General features: G+C 39.8%; 1 protein-coding gene across 2 annotated transcripts in view; it reads left to right on the top strand.

The window, feature by feature from the left end:
* Nucleotides 1-15,558, top strand: part of slc25a21 (solute carrier family 25 member 21) — a 122,877-nt gene extending 107,319 nt beyond the window's left edge. For both annotated transcript variants that reach the window (XM_023353241.1, XM_005799295.3), the window contains 7 exons: nt 192-258; nt 2,200-2,259; nt 7,100-7,207; nt 7,313-7,477; nt 9,935-10,116; nt 13,161-13,213; nt 14,347-15,558. In XM_023353241.1, the coding sequence (XP_023209009.1) occupies nt 192-258; nt 2,200-2,259; nt 7,100-7,207; nt 7,313-7,477; nt 9,935-10,116; nt 13,161-13,213; nt 14,347-14,408 (697 nt within the window). In that variant the 3' untranslated portion in view covers nt 14,409-15,558. The remainder of the gene's footprint in view (nt 1-191; nt 259-2,199; nt 2,260-7,099; nt 7,208-7,312; nt 7,478-9,934; nt 10,117-13,160; nt 13,214-14,346) is intronic.
* The last annotated feature ends 2,783 nt before the right edge of the window (nt 15,559-18,341 follow it).

Below are 18,341 nucleotides of genomic sequence, written 5' to 3'. Positions count from 1 at the left end.
CAACCTAAAAGCACGCTTGTTGATGTGAAACTCACCCTGAATGTTGACTTGATACTCATGGTCATAAAGTAGACATCTTTTGGGTTGCTTTTGTGTTGTCTTTGACTTTTCGTGCCTTTTTTAGATCTAAACACAACCGAGCAGCTGACAGGAAAATAAGAGACACAACAATTTATTTTCCCTCCCTGCAGAATCTTTGGCTTCTACAAGGGAATCCTGCCTCCAATCCTGGCAGAGACCCCAAAGAGAGCAGTGAAGGTAGGATAAAGGATGTGTGTGTTTGTCTATGGAAAGCTAAAAAGCTTCTCACGATGTCACGCAAGGCCCAGGATCTAGTTTCATTGTGAGCCGCCATACTACCATATGAAAACACTCAAACGGCTGTTACATAGAACACACGTGCTGATTAAACACATAACGCCCTCAACCATGTCTGCCTCTTTAGACACTCCTGTTTGCCCTCTCTGCAAACTCAATATTGACTTACAAGTATTTGCTGTAAGCCATGGCATGAACGTCATCTTTTGATAGTTATAGGTGAGCAGAATTACACATTGGAGGTTAGGCTGGGAGCGAGGGGTGCAGAGGGAGTTGTGCTGCTTGGCACTATGCTGCTCTGTAATGAGACGCTGGAGACAAAGTGAACTTTATAAATAAGCACTCACACTGAGAAGATGGGGTAATCGCTCACATGGCAAGCAACACTGCTGATGGTGAGACATTACTGCACCAAAATATTGGCACAAATTAACGCTCTTCAGCCACCTCAACTGGTATTTGGCACAAATCAGAGGAAGTGCCCTTTGCTGACGTAAGAGATTAAGCCGGACGTTTAGAAGTACAGTTATAGAATATCAAATCTTAAAGCAGTGGCGTGTAATGGGTTGTGCCTTTTATGGAAACTCATTGGCACTTGAAAATGTTTCAGAAACCCTGGAGCGTTAGTTTGGATTTCTTTTTTCAAGCTAGGCTTTGTAAAGTTATTAAAAATAGATTAAAAGTGTCATATTGCCACAAGCTTTGTGGAAAGTTTCATAAATCCTTGCAGTGGTGGAAGCTAACAGGATAATCACAATCGTATCAATTCACGTCAACGGCTAATTTGGCAAAGCAGCTTTTGGCGATTCCGCCAGGATCATTCTTTAACAACTTCAAGACCAGGAACACACTGTAACCTACCGTCTTCTATGCTGCTGCAGAACTGATCCAGAATCTAAAAGGTTCCTCCCTTCTCCACAAAGCTAAAGTGCACTGGTGAGTTGCAGCTAGTCTGGCAGATCGAGACGGCCAGCAGACTCAACCAGCATGAGTTCATAGAAACACAAATTTTATTTGGTTTTTCCACCGCTCAGAAGATTGTTACTTTTAACCAGCTCACAGTAATGACACCTTTCTGTTGCTGATAACAGTTTCAGTAAACTTCACCACAATAAAATCTTTATTGTGCCTAAATTATTCTTTTATTTCAGCAGCATAATCTCACTGTAAAACTTAATATTTTTTTTAATTAATCATTTAACCTGACTATATTTATTCAGTGGTTGGGAGGGTTATATTTTAAGAAATAATAGTTGAACAACTCCAGTTACCCTTGAATTGCATGATTTTTACAACCTACTTTTTCCAGTAAAATATAACATATTCTCAGATTTAGAGCATACAGGGAGCTTTGAATATTTTGCTTTGCACTATTTCTCTACATCCTGGATCCTTGACGTTGTGTCTGACCAGCCATTTCTGTGTTGATCTGGTTGTTCTGGATCATTGCCTTGCTAAAAGACCTAATAATGACTCTTTCTCAGTTTACACGTTAGATATTTGTTTCATATTCCTGGTACTTCAAAGAGTTCATGATGGTATATGCTCTAACAAAGCTGTCTTTGGATGTGAAACATGCAACATTTGGACGAGTTGTTTTTTCAAGTATTCATCTTAAACCCACAACCTTGGTGTTCCTACATATTAACCAGGACAGAAAAGCCATTTCCTCTCCCCCAACATTCCTCCCAAACAAGAGTTTGGCATGTAGATGGTGTCTAATAGTTGTCATGGAAACTTGGTGCCCCAAAATGCCACTGTTAAGTGCAGTTTTCAGCATAAATGTACTCTTCTGTGTAAAGTGTCAGTCTGTGCACATGGATGGTGTTGCATGTTTTGTAACTTTCTGACATGTCGTTAATCCTGATCCTACCTCCACAGTTTTTCACCTTTGAGCAGTACAAGAAGGTGCTGAGTCTGACCTCGTTATCTCCTGGTGTGGTGAGTATACCAAACAGAAGCACCTGAGTACACTGTCGCTTAAACACACTGACACACACAGAACCAGGAAGAATAGTTCATCTGACGTCTGCTTAGCTGTCAAAGTCGGTTAAAGCAAACATGAACGGTAAGAAAACTTTTACCAGGCAAATTGTCATGCAAGTGCAAATGTTCTTATAAAAAGCCTTCAGTGTTGCTTCAACAATGAGCTAGGCATAAGTACAGAGGGGAAATTACTGTCACTCATTGTAGATTTTTTAAAATTATATATCTATCGACATTGTAGGTCTTTGCAGAGGCTTGATAGTTTACTTTAACAAGTTTACCGTTCAATATCAGTGTGACAAATATAACATTGCTTTTCTTTTCAGGCATAAAGACATATCGGATGGCACTGGACAAAATAAATATTTTAACTAGGGATTAAATGATAAAAGCCCAGAGTACCACTTTTGTTAAATGTTAAGCACATGTGGAAGCATTCTTGATGAATGACACACACTCTAAAATGTCAGGCCTATCACTGATGTATAATAAAAATATATGATAGCTTGTATAAATATCGCATAAGCCATTCAACTTATTGTTATTCTGTGAGATTAGAACCTGTGAGGTTCAGTCTTAAGTCAGGTTTAATCTTTGCCGAATAATAAAAAATAAAAAATCCCAACGATTTTCAGAAATTTGTCCAATGCCATGTTTATTCCGCTGGCAATTTTTGGTTAAATTTATTGGTTGGCATTCTGTGGGGATGAATAACAACTTACAACACAGGACTGCCACAAACTTCTTTGTATGTTATGTGATCAACCAACACAAAGCAGTACAAAATTTTTAAGTAGAAGGAAAAGTTCTTGGGGTTTTCGGTTTTTACAAAAATGTGACGCATTTGCGTTTAGCTCCTTTTTCCTTAGGATCTTTAAATAAAATAAAAAAGTGCGTCATTTTGTCTTTAGAAGTCACATAATTAGTACGCCGAGTCCCTCTGTGTGTAATTGAATCTAACTACAAATTAAGCTGTTTTATGAAGATCCTGGAGGTTTGAGAACATTAGTGAACAAACGGCATCATGATGACCAAGGAACCCAGCAGACAAATCAGAGGTACATTTGTGGAGAAGTTAAAAGAGGGTTTGGTTTAAGAACAATATTCCTTTTCAAAAAGCACTTTTTGATCCATTGTCTGAAAAGGAAAACAGAATGGCATGACTGGAAACCCACCAAGACATGTCCGTAACTCTGGAGGAGCTGCAATTACCCATAGCTCAGTGGAAAGAATTTGTTGACCTGACTGACATTTGTGGTGTGCTCCATGCCACTTCTTTCCCAGATTGGAACAAAGCTGTTACTCAAAGAAAGACGTAAGAAGTCCTGCTTGCAGAGGACACAGCAAACATGTGGAAGAATGCGATCTGTTTAGATGAGACCAACTCTTTAGCCCACGTACAAAATGCAATGTTTGACAGGAAACTAACACTGCACCTGAATATTCCAAAACACTGCACCTGAATATTCCAAAAACCCCTTGAAACATGGTGGTGACAGTGGCAGATGTTTTTCCTGAGCAGGGACAGTGAGACTGGTCAGAGCTGACTGGAAGGTTTGCAATTTCCCAGTGAGTGGATACATGGTTTCTGTTTTGATGGCGCCATTGTTTGGCTTTGCCCCTACATTATTTTTCTGCAGATTTTGTCTTTTTTAACCATTTTCATCTTGTTTTGGGGATGTTATATGTATGATTTTCACTGATGAGTGGTTCCTAAGGAGGCAGCATTCTTTGCGATGCTTCGATGGGCGGAAGAGAGGACAGAGAGCCGGTGTCCAGGTGAAGCTCTTTGGAAGCGTGGGGTCGTTGGCAATCTCTCACCACTCGTTGGTTTGGCTCTCGTGCTGATGAGGATTTTACAATCATTTCACCAACTTTGATATGTTCTACCTGAAACTCTGCGATGTTACTGCCCCAAGTACTCATCAAGGTTCATTTCTTCTGTTTATGGATTGCTTATCATTGTGCAGAGGGTTACTACATCCAAGTGGAACGTACTAACGGATTTTAGTGACTTTTTATCGGCTTCTCTCAAGCTGTAATTTTAACCTACACATTGATGATGACACTGACCTTTTTCCTTAGAACTTTATCAATATTACAGACTTAACTGTTTTCAGTATGTATCAGGACTTTCTCACTCCAAAGGACACAAAGGACTTTGTTTTTACTTTAGGTTTCAAAATTGATTGTATGTCCTCTGAGAGCTAACCTTACAGTGCACTGAAATGCAAGGTTAGCGTTCTCTTTTTAAATTCCTCTTTTTTTTTCTGCTGAATTTAATCTTTTCTTAGCTCCTTTTAGTGATGTAGATTCTCAGATAGATCATTTTTGTGAACATTGCCTCTTACTTTAGAGAGTATCTACCCTGTTAAGAAGAGGTCATTACTTGTCTCAAACACCACACCAAAGGTAAATGATAACATCCGCTGCTTAAGGCATACTTGTAGAAAAATTTGACGCGTGTGGACGAAAACCCATTAACAGGTATTTCTTTTGTAGCTTCTTTTAATAATACAGTCAGCTTTTTCTGTTTCTAAAAGTAGATTTTATTTTTTTCATAGACAAAGTTAAAAAGCAAAGTACGAAGTACAATATTTATCTATCTACACAATTCCCTCTCCAGCTGGGCCATTTATTTTATATAGTTTCCTTACCTGGCTTAGCTAACCCTGTTAGCGCCATGAACGCTCTCTGGACATTTTACCAACTTGCCAGTTCAAGACTGTTTTTCAGTGTCTAGGTCCTAAATGTACTTAACAAACACTAATTTTATTTTATTTCTGGTCAGTTTATCTGAAGAGTGCTGTCATTCACCCGCTTTAAAAAAAAAACTAATTTGTGTTGGTCTGTCATATATAATCTCAATTAAATACATTACAATGCCTCTTTTTTTGCTGATTTTGAGAAGGAATCAAAATCAGTAATTTTTTAGACTCTGTAAATGTTTTAACTGAGGAATCTCTTAACTAATTTATTTACGACAATGTTAACTTTTTATGTTTTGCTGTGAATATTTTGTAAAGTCTGTGTGCTGCTGCCAGTTTTAATTCTCATGAAATAATTCATCCATCCATTGACTACACCCAGGGGGCTGGTGAATATCTCCAACGATCATTAAGTGACCCTGGAAAGGTCACCAATCCATCTCAGGCCAATAAAGAGACTCACAGAACAACCAGCCATGCACACACTCACAGCTAAGGACAATTTTGAGAGACTGATTAACCTGACAGTCATGTTTTGGGAATGTGGGTGGAAGCTGGGGTACCTGGAGAGAACCCATGCATGCACAGGGAGAACATCCAATCTCCACGCAGAAAGACCATGGACTGGCATTAAAACCTAACTGCGTCATTGACTTGACATGAAAATTACTTATGAAAACATTTTAGAGAAACAGACTCCAGTATAAATGCTTAGGACTACAGAAAAAGCCTGGCACGCCAAAGATCCATTTATCATCCTCCTCATGGAAGCATCAGTGAGGGATTGTTTTCCTTTTAGGCATTTCCAGATCCAAAACTCAGGTAATTTTAGATATCTATTTTTGAAACATTCAAATTTGGCTTGCACTGTGGAATCTGTTTTTGTGCTGTTTTCACCTACCTGTACCTGATAAGTTTGCGATTTGACCAAAATCTCTGTCTTAAATTGACCGGTTTAGCGGTTGCTCATTTAGAAATAGATTTCACCACTGCCAGTGACTCCACAAAAAGTTTTATAATCTTTGAGCCATCGTCTTGCTGGTTTACTCAGTCCCAGGTTTGGAAATGGACAGATTTGAATTCCCGGGGTGTGGTTATCACACGCCCAAAAATTTAGTGGGGCGAGGGGTGCAATTGTCAGCCATGATGGATGGTTTACCTGTAAGTCTGTATCAAAACCACCTCCACACAGAGAACATCCTCTGCTGGCTTTACAGCCAATGGTGGAGAAATGTTTACCTACCTCATCCATCAAGCTCTTGTTCCACTTCTACTCCACCTCCTCCCTTACAATCTCCTTCCTGCAAGAGCTGCAAACCTCAAATCCCCCAAAGTATCAAGTGCACTAATTCACATCAGATCATTAGTGCAATTTAATTACAGATTAGCGCACTATCTCTCTTTCTCCTTACCCTATTCAGCATGGCACAGCTGAATGCCTTCACTCTGATTAATGAGGACACACACAGTAATAATACAAATAAGGAATTAAAACATGGCCGCTTGGCTGTGTAAACATCGTGAGGCATGTCTGAGAGGATGGGTCCTGCGGCTCTGACAGAGGGATAAAGACGCAGGAAGAGTAATGAGCTTCAGACACGTTCTCGACATGTTCCCATTACGCCTCTCGCTGAGCATGCATTCATGCACATTTGCACACCCCGACACAAAAACACACAAAAATACAAAGCTCAGTGTAATACATCTGGTGGTGCAGGTTCCATTTTTAATTACGTGGCAGGTATATGAAGTAATAAGACCTATAGTAAGTAGTCTGTTTCAGGACAAATTACGTGAAACTACAACAGTCTTGCTTCCTCTTTCCACTCACCTTCCTTTCCCCTCATAGATAACATCTAGCATATTGTCAGCTAACACCCTCAGGTGTCTTGCGTATCTTCGGGAACAATTTGTCTAACCATGACAGAGACACATTTGCATTTTGGAAAAAAAAAACACAAATTCTAGAAACACTTCACCGCTGAGTTTTTGGAACTCATCTTCAACGGTTTCTCTGCTCTGCTCCATCTCTATCCAGATGTTATCCTCTCACTCTCTGCATTAAATCATGTCCATCTCCCCTCCAGGCGCTCTCTGCAGCAGGCCTCGGCTCAGGCTTGACCGAGGCCGTCATCGTCAATCCGTTCGAAGTGGTGAAAGTCAGTCTCCAGGCCAACAGAGACTCATTCACAGAGGTTGAGTGAAAGAAAATGCTAATTTGACTTGTAAAATGTTGCTAAATGTTCACATTTTCCTTGTAGCTCCTTGACGAGATCCTTTTCAATTCTGTCTTTCGACAGCAACCGTCCGCTTTCGCCCAAGCACGACGTATTATCGAGTCAGATGGCTATGGATTGAGAGGTCTGAATAAAGGGTTAACATCAACACTGGGACGCCATGGAGTTTTCAACATGATCTACTTTGGCTTCTACTTTAATGTCAAGGATGCAATCCCTGCCAATCCGGTAATATGCAAATGAAAAATCTGCACTGTGTGGAATTTTGTCTGTGGCACATTCCTGTTGCTGTGCTTCAGTGCTGCCTAACCTTTCCTGACTCTGCCTACTTTTGGCTAACCTCAGCCTCTGTGATCCTCACATGTCCTCGCCACATTGCTGCGGGAGCATAACAAGTGTTTAACAGTATGATTAGCTTGCACGGCACGGAGGAAGCAGAAATCAGAGAGAAGCTTCCAAGATCAGCCCCACTAATACCTCGTCTGTTTGCTCTTCATAACATCCTCAAAGTTTCGGATTACACATCCGGCAGCGCCTGATGGCCCAAACAAAAGTTAATTTTGTTTAATGGAAACGTTACCATACGCCACTTCCACATGTACAATCCAGAGCATTAGATTAGAAGTCCAATGAACTAATTGGAAGCAGACAACCGTACTATTTTCGAGAGGAGGCTACAGTGGGAGGCCCGGCTCTGTTGTATTTTCCAAATTTTTCCAAAGCTGCATGATGCACATCGAAGTGGCCATCCTCTGTGAATAATGATTATGTGGCTGCATGACTTAAATAACTTTCTTCTTAGGTTATGGCCGTTACTTATAGGCTTCATCCATTTATGTGTGCGGTGCAGGAATTTTGTTTGCGAGAGGCTAACGACACACGCTTTTAAAATATACAGTGACTTGCAAAAGTGTTTATACTGTTTAAAACTTCTTGTGATTTTGTCAGATCATTTGCTACAACTTAAGTGTGCTTTATAGACCTATAGAGTATACTCTTAAAATTAAGGAAAGTGTAGTTTCAAGTCTTTAGGGCTATGCCTAGACCAACTTTGTACATCTAGAGACGGAAATTTATCCCCTTTTCTCTTCGTAAAATAACTCGTGCTCAGTCGTTTCACCTAAAGAACATCTGTGAACACAACATGGAGTATGGGTCAAACTAAACCATTCAGTTGTAGCTCTGGCTGTATGTTCAGGGTCGTGTTGTGAACCTTCTTTTGCGCTGTCCAACAGGATTGACCTGGTCGTCCTCCATCCATCTCCTCGTTAGATGGATGGAGCTTACCTGTCTCAACAGAGCATCAGTATTCATAGCACATGATTCTGCCAACACCATTATTCATTGAGAGTGATTTGCATAAATATTATTTTTTCGTGACTTTTATTCAAAACGGAATTTTGCAAGAAGGTAAAAAGTTAAATATTTTGTCTCTTCTGGCCAGAGCACCTTCTGCATGTTTGCTCTTTCTCCTTTCAACTTGGGCTTTATTTATGCCAATAATCCATGAATGTCAGCCCAATTTATGAGATTAAGTGGCCCTAAATTGGATTCTTTTAACAAACAACTGATTTCTCAGTGCAATTGGTTGCACTTCTTTTTATTTAGAGCTAATGAAGTTTAATACGTATTCACACTACATAATTCTGATTTTATTTTTATTTCAAACCCCATATTTAGTTTTATTCGACCTTGTAATCATACACTAATTTCTACAGTCAAAAATCCTTTTTAATAAATTATGTTAGAGTTTTCTAAAATATGAACTTCACAGAGCACTGTAAATGTGTCTTGTGTGTGTTTTGGAGACTGAGCTAAAGTTTCATTGCTTAAAGCTTGTCAGCAACATGAGCAATGAGCTTTCAAGTCAATCATGTCAATAGTCAAATTTAGATTACCGAGCCCAGGCTTCTGTTGTACGTACATTTGAATAGCACATAGGAGGCAGATGGCACACTACCATCATTCACTAGGGGATGTGTGAGGAGATGTTTGCTTAAGGCTGTTAGGAAGTGGCTTGATGGGTGTACTTAGGCCGTGGCTATATTCCTCCCCCCTCCGCCCCCTTAACCCGCATCCCACTTGAAAAAAACAGAAGAAGTGGGATTAGATGTTGATTTACCACAGCTCTCGGGGTGTCCAGCCGCTTGAGAAAGCCCTGGACCGGAGAAGCTGCTGTCATTTGTAAAAATATCCTGGCCAATTAGCTGTCAGAGCTCTCCGAGTCTGGGCTTCTTTGGTACAGTAATACCCCTGTGCCGAGTCACAGGCCAATTACCCAAATTGTCCCCATATGCCTCCCTACTCTGCCTGCGTGAACCCTGTTTATAAATCCTCCGTCTTGGCTCCTCAAAGAACATGTGGTTCTGCTCAGCCAATCACAACGTTGCACCACAGTCAGGAAGCGCAAATTTGCCCCTCGGAGCCCCTCCTTCCACTACCATAAAATGATCCGGGCTTTCATGCCAGGTTTGAAATCGTACGCTCCGATCCCATCATCTCTGTTTCACTTTCGCTCTCGCATAAAAATGCAGTGTCAAATTACTGTGTGTATTAACTTAGTGTCACTTTTTTTGTGTGTGCACTTTTTTATTTTTTTTTAGTTCTCAACCTCACTTATGAAAACGTTTCCAATGAAGATTATGCTTGTCAAACCAATAAGCTTCAATGTCGTCTTCCAAACAGGACCCCACGTTAGAGTTCCTGAGGAAGTTTGCGATTGGCCTGACGTCTGGGACCATCTCGTCAATTGCGAATATTCCCTTTGACGTAGCAAAGAGCCGCATCCAAGGGCCCCAGCCGGAACCAGGAGCGATCAAGTACCGCACCTGCTTCCAGACCATGTCACTGGTGTACCGCGAAGAGGGGTAAAAACAACACCGAAAAATAACGTCAAAAAAAAGATGATTCAAGGAATACTGAGCCAATATCTAAAACGGGGTTCCAAACGTCTGTCCTGCAACTTTTTATTGTGTCCCAGTTTCAACAGACTTGAGTCAAAGAACTCAATTATGTCCTCGTACAGTCAGGATCTACAGAGTTTTGTGAATGACGCTACTAAACGTTGCAGGACGCTGGCCCTCCAGGACTGGACACATGTGCCTTAAAGGAATAGTCCCGTTTGAGCTTCTGTTAAAGGGTTAAAAGGTTAAATAGCAGTTTATATCTTAACTCTCTTGGCGTCAGAGTTTAGAATAAATTGGCCCCTCTTGTTCAAAAGGGGCCGAGACCAAACCAGACTCTTTATGTGTTAAAAAAAAAAAAAAAAGTCTGGTTTCCAGTTTTAGAGCAGTGAATGCAAACAGGATTTATGAACCTTTAAACCAACATTATCTGAGTCGGTCTTTAGAACGGTCTCAGAAACCCACGGTCACAAAATAAATGTATTCGTTCAGGGGAAGACGCAGTGTTTTAAAAGTTAAGCCAATTCAGGTGAGTTGTTTTCTTGAATTGTTTTTTTATATGTATCTAACTACTTCTTAGGTGTTTGGAAACATTTACATCATAGCCTCACTTTTAACCCCACCTTCAAACTCAAATGTTTAAGATGTAACAACTGCAAGATTTAACCATTTTTCCTCTGTGATCTTGTCAAAATAACTGTCTGATATCAAAGGAAAGCTGCTTATTTTACTACTTTAGGTGAAGGATTCTTTAAAATTATTTTCAGACCTGAAACTTGGTGTGTTTCACACAGAAAAATAATTGATGGTACTCCAACCACTATTTCCTGCCTAAATAATTATCAGCTGCAGGGCAAATAACTTCCCAATACAAATACAAAAAAAAAATCTAAACAATTAATTTGTTTTAAGATGATTCAAGGTAGCTCTGTTCTTGGCGCTGAGTCTTTAGCTTTAACCTCCAGCATCTCCTAATCTGGATGCAACCTTATTCCTAATCCAAGAAGTTTTTGAGTGAATTGTGTGTGTGAAACATCTCTAGATAACCTGATTATAAATATGCATTGATCTTTCAAAGGTTGAAGGATGACCTAAAGAAATGATATCTGTTTATGTAGCTAGCATAGCATAGTGCTTTATAAACTGCACCAGTATGGACTGAGTTGGTACAAAATGCCCACAAAGTTCTTGATTTGTATTAGAAATAAGATGGGTTGCATTTTGTTGGGCAAAACTTCCTGCGCCTCAAAGTAGACTTGGCGAAAACATAATATCTGACGTCTTCTAAACATTTTTATCAACTGATAACTCACAGCCAAACAACTAGAATTTTCCCCAGAGGGTTTTTTTTTTGATATATGAAAGCTACAAGCATTACAGTGCTCACTTCAAATTTGGATTCTTCAGTCACTTTATCCTTGAATCTTTATCCATTAGTAAATGTTAGAAACCTGACTAATAATCGTAGCAAAAATCCTGTTTCAGTTTAGATGTTTAACACGCTACGCTTGAAGCAACAAGTAACAGTAAACAGCACAAGTACCAGAACTTTGCAGGGATATGTCTGTAGGATTGTGATTATTGAAACACATTATAGAGAAGACATTTAGCTAAACTGTGAACATTTTCAGTGAGAAGTGCATCTTGCTACCCACGATTATGAATTACTTCAACTTTCAGTGCCTAACCCGTTGTTGCAGCCAAAGTCAATCTTGCAACAACACCACCAGGGATGCCAGGGATCCACTGCATTTTCGATCACATTTTGTGAAGAATGAAATAGCCTTTGTCTTCTGAGGTTTTCATGTTATTTCCTTCAGGGGTTCTTGGTGCATCGCCACCACTGGCAAGGGAGTAAACAGGTTTAACAAAGAGTTTGGTTCGTTTTGCACAGTCCAGTTTGAAAACTAACCAAGCCAGCTGAATTTGTAATCAAACTGAGTCTACCAGACCTTCAGGTGTGAAAACCCCCTTAATGCAAAGCCGTAAAACACAAATGTCAAATTCTATGCTGCGCTCAGCATGATGCCAATCATAAATTTTATCAGTGACTGCAGAAGTTTATCACTTCTGGAGTAACTGTGGACATACTCTCAAGCCTCAGAGACTGACAACTCCAAATGGAGGTTTCAAGGAAAGATGTATGTTATGTTAGCAGTTGCCCCGGGCTTTCTATTTTGCCCCCATGCCTCTCCCTGAGACAAGACCCCAAAAGATGTTTGTCGTTAGTGGATGTTGTTAGTTTGTAGATGGGATGGGGGTAGCGGCCTGAGCGGCACTGAAGCCTTGTCGCGGGCGTGCACAAACTGTGCCCCCGCCGCCACATCCAGTCCCCTTCCCTTAACACAACACAGTCTCAGCTAATTAGTGGTCCCTATGGGAGACATCGTTAAGCAGACCCTAACGAGCCGCACGGCGCTCCACGGGTCAATCTAATCAGACAGAGGGCCAGGGAGGAAGTGGGTCGAGCCTTATTAACGCCATCATTGGCGGGGGCAGGGAGCGGGACAGGGAGCACGAGGCAGAGGCAGGCAGCCACTGATCACCTTGAACGCATTAAGGGACAGGTATTCGCCAGCGCTGCCTGTTAGTCCCCGATGGGGTGATGGACGTGCCAGGCAGCAGACAGACGGAAAGCGAGGCGAGATCAATCAACATCAACAGGAGCAGGGATGTGTGTTGCAGAATGTTCCCTCTCAGATTAAGGCGCGTTATCACGAAAAAGCGATTGATTTTACTTGTTCGTCACCTTGAAGTTGCAGCTAGTAAAGACAACCCTGCTTTTGTCGAGAGTTGAGCCAACATAATCGTTTTATCGTTTATTTGCTGAATATTTATGCTGCACTAATATTTGAAATCAGAAAATTAACCCAAGGAAAGGTTTCCTGTCAGTTCTAAAGGAGACTTATTTAAACTGAGACTGAATTCACTTTTTTTGTTTGGTTGTTTGATTACTTTGCTTGTGTGTGTCTGTATTTCCAACTGATTTTTCCATTTTTTTCCTGCAGTTTCTTGGCTCTATACAAAGGCTTGGTTCCCAAGATAATGAGACTTGGACCAGGTAAAAAAAAAAGTTTGACACTTTACGTTCATTGTTTTAGTTTTATAATGTAAATATAAATTTTGGTCCATAAACCTAAATCAGTCATTTTTAACACTTGAAACCCTTATTTTGAGATTTCATTGTACATTTCCAAAGAAGTGAAGCCATGACCAGCTTGTTCATCTTTTCTTGGAACATTATTAGGAATTATAAATTACATAGCTATGCAGAGCTTTTATAAAATCATTTCTGATACTTATCTCACAGTATCTCGCCTTGCGTTTCAAACCCAATGAACCTTTTCACATTTCAAGATATTGCGACCACAAACTTCTGTGTGTCAGCTTTGGATTTTTATTGATATATTGAAAAAAGCAGAATTGGGAAGTAGAAAGTTTCTACAAATAAAAATCCAAAAAGAGTGGAGATGATTTGTTTCCAGTTTCCTGAGTCAACACTTTGTCTTTTGACTCTCTGAGCGTTGTACTTTTAGATGAACTGAGGCAGTCTTGTTTGTTTTCCAGCCTCTAATATTTCATGCTGTATAATTTTACCCTGTGCTCCCACCAATTCTTTCTTGTCCCTGCTGCAGAAAAAAAAACATTCCCACAAAATGATGCTGCCACTGTCATGTTTCACAGTGCTGGCGATGTGAATGTTAAATTTCTTACAGGCCGAGAGGTTATATCCTGATGAAATATGATCAGAACACCTTTTCTTATATTTTGGTTTGTTGGGAACTGAAAAAAGGAACTAGATTTTGAGAGTGCTCCACTTATTCTGGAGGCCCATCTGCTGTGTGCCTTTGTCCTCATGATGCTGATTGTTCAGCGATGTTCTCCAACAAACCATTTTATAAATGTGCCCAACTTTGTATTTGTCTGCTATATAAAATCTGAAAACATTTCAGGATTTTTTGTAGCATAATAAGATGTGGAAAAGTTTAAGAGTTGTGCATGGTTTTGCGAGGCGTTGTATGTTTGCTTTCAGCAAGTATCATATATATACTTGAAGTTGTAGTCGTCTGTTGTCTGAATCTAATGGAGGCAGCAAATCTCCTTAATCCTCATTTAAATATAATGACAATTAAAGCAGTGCTCCTCTCCTGTCCCGTGTAAATGAGGCTGTGTCTCTGTCGTGTTTTGCTGCAGGTGGAGGGGTGATGCTGCTGGTCTACGAATATGTGTCGATCTGGTTGCAGAAGAACTGGTAACGAGAAAACCACAGGAGAGAAACGAAAGCCTGTAATTTCTGTTCCAAATTTATTCCTCATCGACAGCATTGGTGACTCACCACGAAGCCTTTGGTTTTGTTTTTTCTAAGATTTATAAAAATACCAAAACAGTGTTCCCATATTTTTACGATACATCTTTCTCACTAATAAAAGCTGTGTAAACCAATAGGTTTTCATCACCAAAAAGTATTTAGATTTTTTTTTTGTACCAGTCCTAGAATAGACAAAGCAGTGCCGACTTTATAAAGTGACCTTTGTAAATGGAGCTCTAAAGTTATTAGACAAAATATTTTTTTTTTTTCTGTGCCACTCTGTTTGTCCCCAACTTGTTTAAAATGGGTCAGAGTTTTGTTTTGTTTTTTGGTGCTTTTTTCAAAAATGACTAAATAAATAGGTAATTGCCTTCACTTTACGACAACTCTTCTGTTATTCCCTCTTTTGTCTAGATGAAGCCAGTGGTAGATGATTCCAATATTTTAATTCTTCATACATTTTAAAACTAACACTTTCAAGGCTTTCATTAAAAAAAAAAAAGATCCAAAGCACTAAAAACGTCATTTAAACTTCTCTAGATGAATGAATTAAAATGTAACTAAGTTTGTAAACCAACATTAATCAATTAGAGGTTCTCTTCCTCTTTGGCTCTTCTTCAACGGGAAGAATTGCATCAGTTTTAAAGTCAACTTTTACATCAGTGACTTTTCTTCTTTTCCCCCCCCTTGAGAGTTTTAGTGTGCAGTTTTTGTTTTAGGGATGCACATCATTTCTGTCATCATAAACATGTGTTTGTTCTTATTTGAACAGATTCACATACTTTACCTATCCCATGTGGGAATAGGTTCAAGCTAATTAGTGAGTTTTATGGAAAAAAAACCCAAACATTATAAACATAGGGATGACTCAAATTAAATCACTTGCAGTCCAAACAATTTGTGTACTTATTCATGTGTAAAGTATGACATTTTTTATAGATATAATTCAAAGTAGCCACATCATACCAATTTGTGTTTTTGCTTTTTGTTTATAACCACTGTGGTTATTCAGTTCTTTAAAAAAGGTATTTACACCACGCAGGATTTTTCACACTTTTCCACATTACAGCCACGTTGAATGCAGATAAACTGCATTTCATTGGGATTTCATGTGACAAACCAGCAGAAAGCAAACCACAACTGTGACATGGAGAGAAAATGACACATGGCTCTCGATATTTTCTACAAATTAAAATCTGAAAACCGATCTGGGCTCTATTTGTAATTTACCCCGGAGAGACAGCACTGTGTAGAGCCTTTCACTGCAGCCAGCTTTTCACCTAAAGAGGCTGACAACTTTACCTTTATTTTTGTCTAAATGGATTGAAAGCAAACATCAGTTTTCAAGTCTTTTTACGGTTTCTTACTGTTGAAATCTGAACTATGCCTGGCTGCAGTCTTTATGCTCCAAAAGGAATAAAATGCAATTGCTTTGTGAAAAAAAATAAAAAAAAACAGACTTCTAAAACCTGCATATTTTTAAAATTAAATGTACGTTGAAAAACATTAGTTTATTCTTTATCATTTTAAATTTATTAAAGATCCATTTTAGAAGGTCTAAAGAGCCGCAGGTTGGAGACCCATGAACTAAGCCGTCCAGTCACAGCTTTACTGCATGTTGAAGTCAACCTGAAGTCCTTTAGCAATGTTCCTTCCAGCATTGACCTCTATTTAGTGTCATCCATCTTCTTATTGCCTCCAATCAGTTTCCCTCTCTGTACAACAGGAAGCACCAAAGCATGATGCTGCCACTGCTGTTTTTCACTGTGGGGGTTGCTATGGTGACATGCAGTGTTAGCTTTGACATAACTCTTTCCACCTAGAGCTTTGTGCATTTTGTCAATTTGACCTCTTGTGTCCCTCTTCCAAAAATGCCTTTCTTCTTTTTATTTTTCCATAAATGTCAGACTGGAGCAGCGCTCAGCTAACAGTTGTCCTGTCAACAGATTCTCCCACCTGAGCTGTGGACCTGTGCAGCTCCTCCATAGTTACCTTGTTCCTCTTAGCATTCTCTCCTATCAGGGCTCTGCAACCTTCACAGCCTAAAGTGTCGTTTCCTCTTTCAGGCCAGCCAACCAAAACTTGTTTAGAGCTGCAAACGTCGCGAAACTATTTGGGGAAAAAAGACGACTTGTAATTTTTAATGAATACATCTACTCCCGAAAATTAATTTTTTAAGAACCAACATTTTATCTATATTTTTTACTGATCTAAAATAAAGATAAACATAAAATGTAGCAAAAAAGAGGATAGATCTTTTCTTTCTACGAGGTGGAAAATGATGTAAAAGTTTTATCACATAATTTCCAACAAACAGATTTTAAAAGCGTATTACTGGCACTTTTAGTGTCATTCTCTGTAGAGATTCAAATCAAATACTCCAAGAAGAAACCTAAAAAAAAAAAAAAACACCAGCTAAATCCTGCATTTCTTATTATATGCAGGTTTTATGTATTTAAAAATGTTAGTTGTGTATAACTTTTAGTTATGAAGAGTGATTATAGAAGACGCCTGGTTTAGGTGGACGCCCATGTTTTGGTAGGTTGTCATTCTTAACATAGTACCTCCAGTTTTGGATACTTCAGTGCTACGTGAAATCTCCAAAGCCTGAAATGTAACTTTTCTTAACCTAACCCGGATTTAAACAACGTTGATCCTGACCCGCCTGCTGTATTCCTCAAAACTCTGAGGCCTTCGCAGAGCAGGCTTCATGTTGAAGCTAAATTACACACAGGTGTACTATTTGACTCTATTTTCTTTATTTTCTGTCCAATTAAATGGGGGTTAAATGCAAACGCTTACCGCTGTTTTCAAATTTTTGTCTTTTTCCTTTCACTTCAGCGGTGCACTATTTTGTGTTGATCACAATAACATGAAATCCCGACAGAACGCATTAAAGTTAGTTTTTCTGTGACAACATGCAAAAGAGCTTGAGAGAAATAAATGTTTTCATAATTTGATCGCTTTTGCTATTTTAAGAATATCATTGAGTCATCACGTTTTCTATTAAATTACTATTTTCAACCTTTCCATGATCTGAAATTGACCTTTTTTTTTTTAACCACGCATAAAAGATGGAGTTTTGTGTCCATGTTTTGTTAAAAATTGAAAGGCTGAAACAACGTGCTCCTTATGCCCTCGTGCGAGCTGCGGTCGGGATGCATTCTTCCCCGTGCCCTAATGGCCGACTTCTGCTGTCACACATCCGTCTTCCCTGCTCGTGTTTCAGCTCGGCGCTGATATAAGCGTATCGGCTTTCCCCAGTTTACCGCGCCATCGCTCGCTTCTCGTCTCCCCGCCATCCTAGCCTTTTGTTGTTTGACTAGCTGTCAGTCGAACAAGTTGCGCTTGCCAGCTGAGTGTCAGTCTCTTCCGTGTCTTGAGCGTAGCTTCCAGTGCAAGCTAAGACAACACGCTTTAGAAAAATTCTGACGAGTCCTCGGGTTTTGACGGAGGGTGTGGGGAGTTCTTGTTCACGTTCCCTCTCTCAGCCCGCATATCTTTTCCACAAATATGCAATCTCACAACACACCTGTCCGATAGCTGCAGGGCGTCATGGCTGCCCTCGAAGACTCTTATCGTGACCTTATCTGGTAGCTCCGACCGAGCCACGTTGGCATTTGCCAGCCGCCCCCTTAATGCGGGAGTTTTCATCTGCGCCAAACTAAAACGGCTGCTACTTTTTTTTTTTCTTTTTTCTTTTTTGCCCGGGGACGTGCGGTGATAGATGAACAACCGTGGCTTGCAGACTGATGAAATTGTAAGCGCCCAACCTGTCCTTTTTTCGTAATGAAGTGCTCGGCGTGGATGTGTTTGTTTCGGGCCTGACAGCTTGCAACATGCGTGCCCAAAATTGCCGGTAGCTAGGCAACAAAGCCAC

The sequence above is a fragment of the Xiphophorus maculatus genome, chromosome 19, assembly GCF_002775205.1.
Source record: "Xiphophorus maculatus strain JP 163 A chromosome 19, X_maculatus-5.0-male, whole genome shotgun sequence".
Taxonomy (NCBI): domain Eukaryota; kingdom Metazoa; phylum Chordata; class Actinopteri; order Cyprinodontiformes; family Poeciliidae; genus Xiphophorus; species Xiphophorus maculatus.
This window is presented reverse-complemented; position numbering and strand designations above follow the sequence as displayed.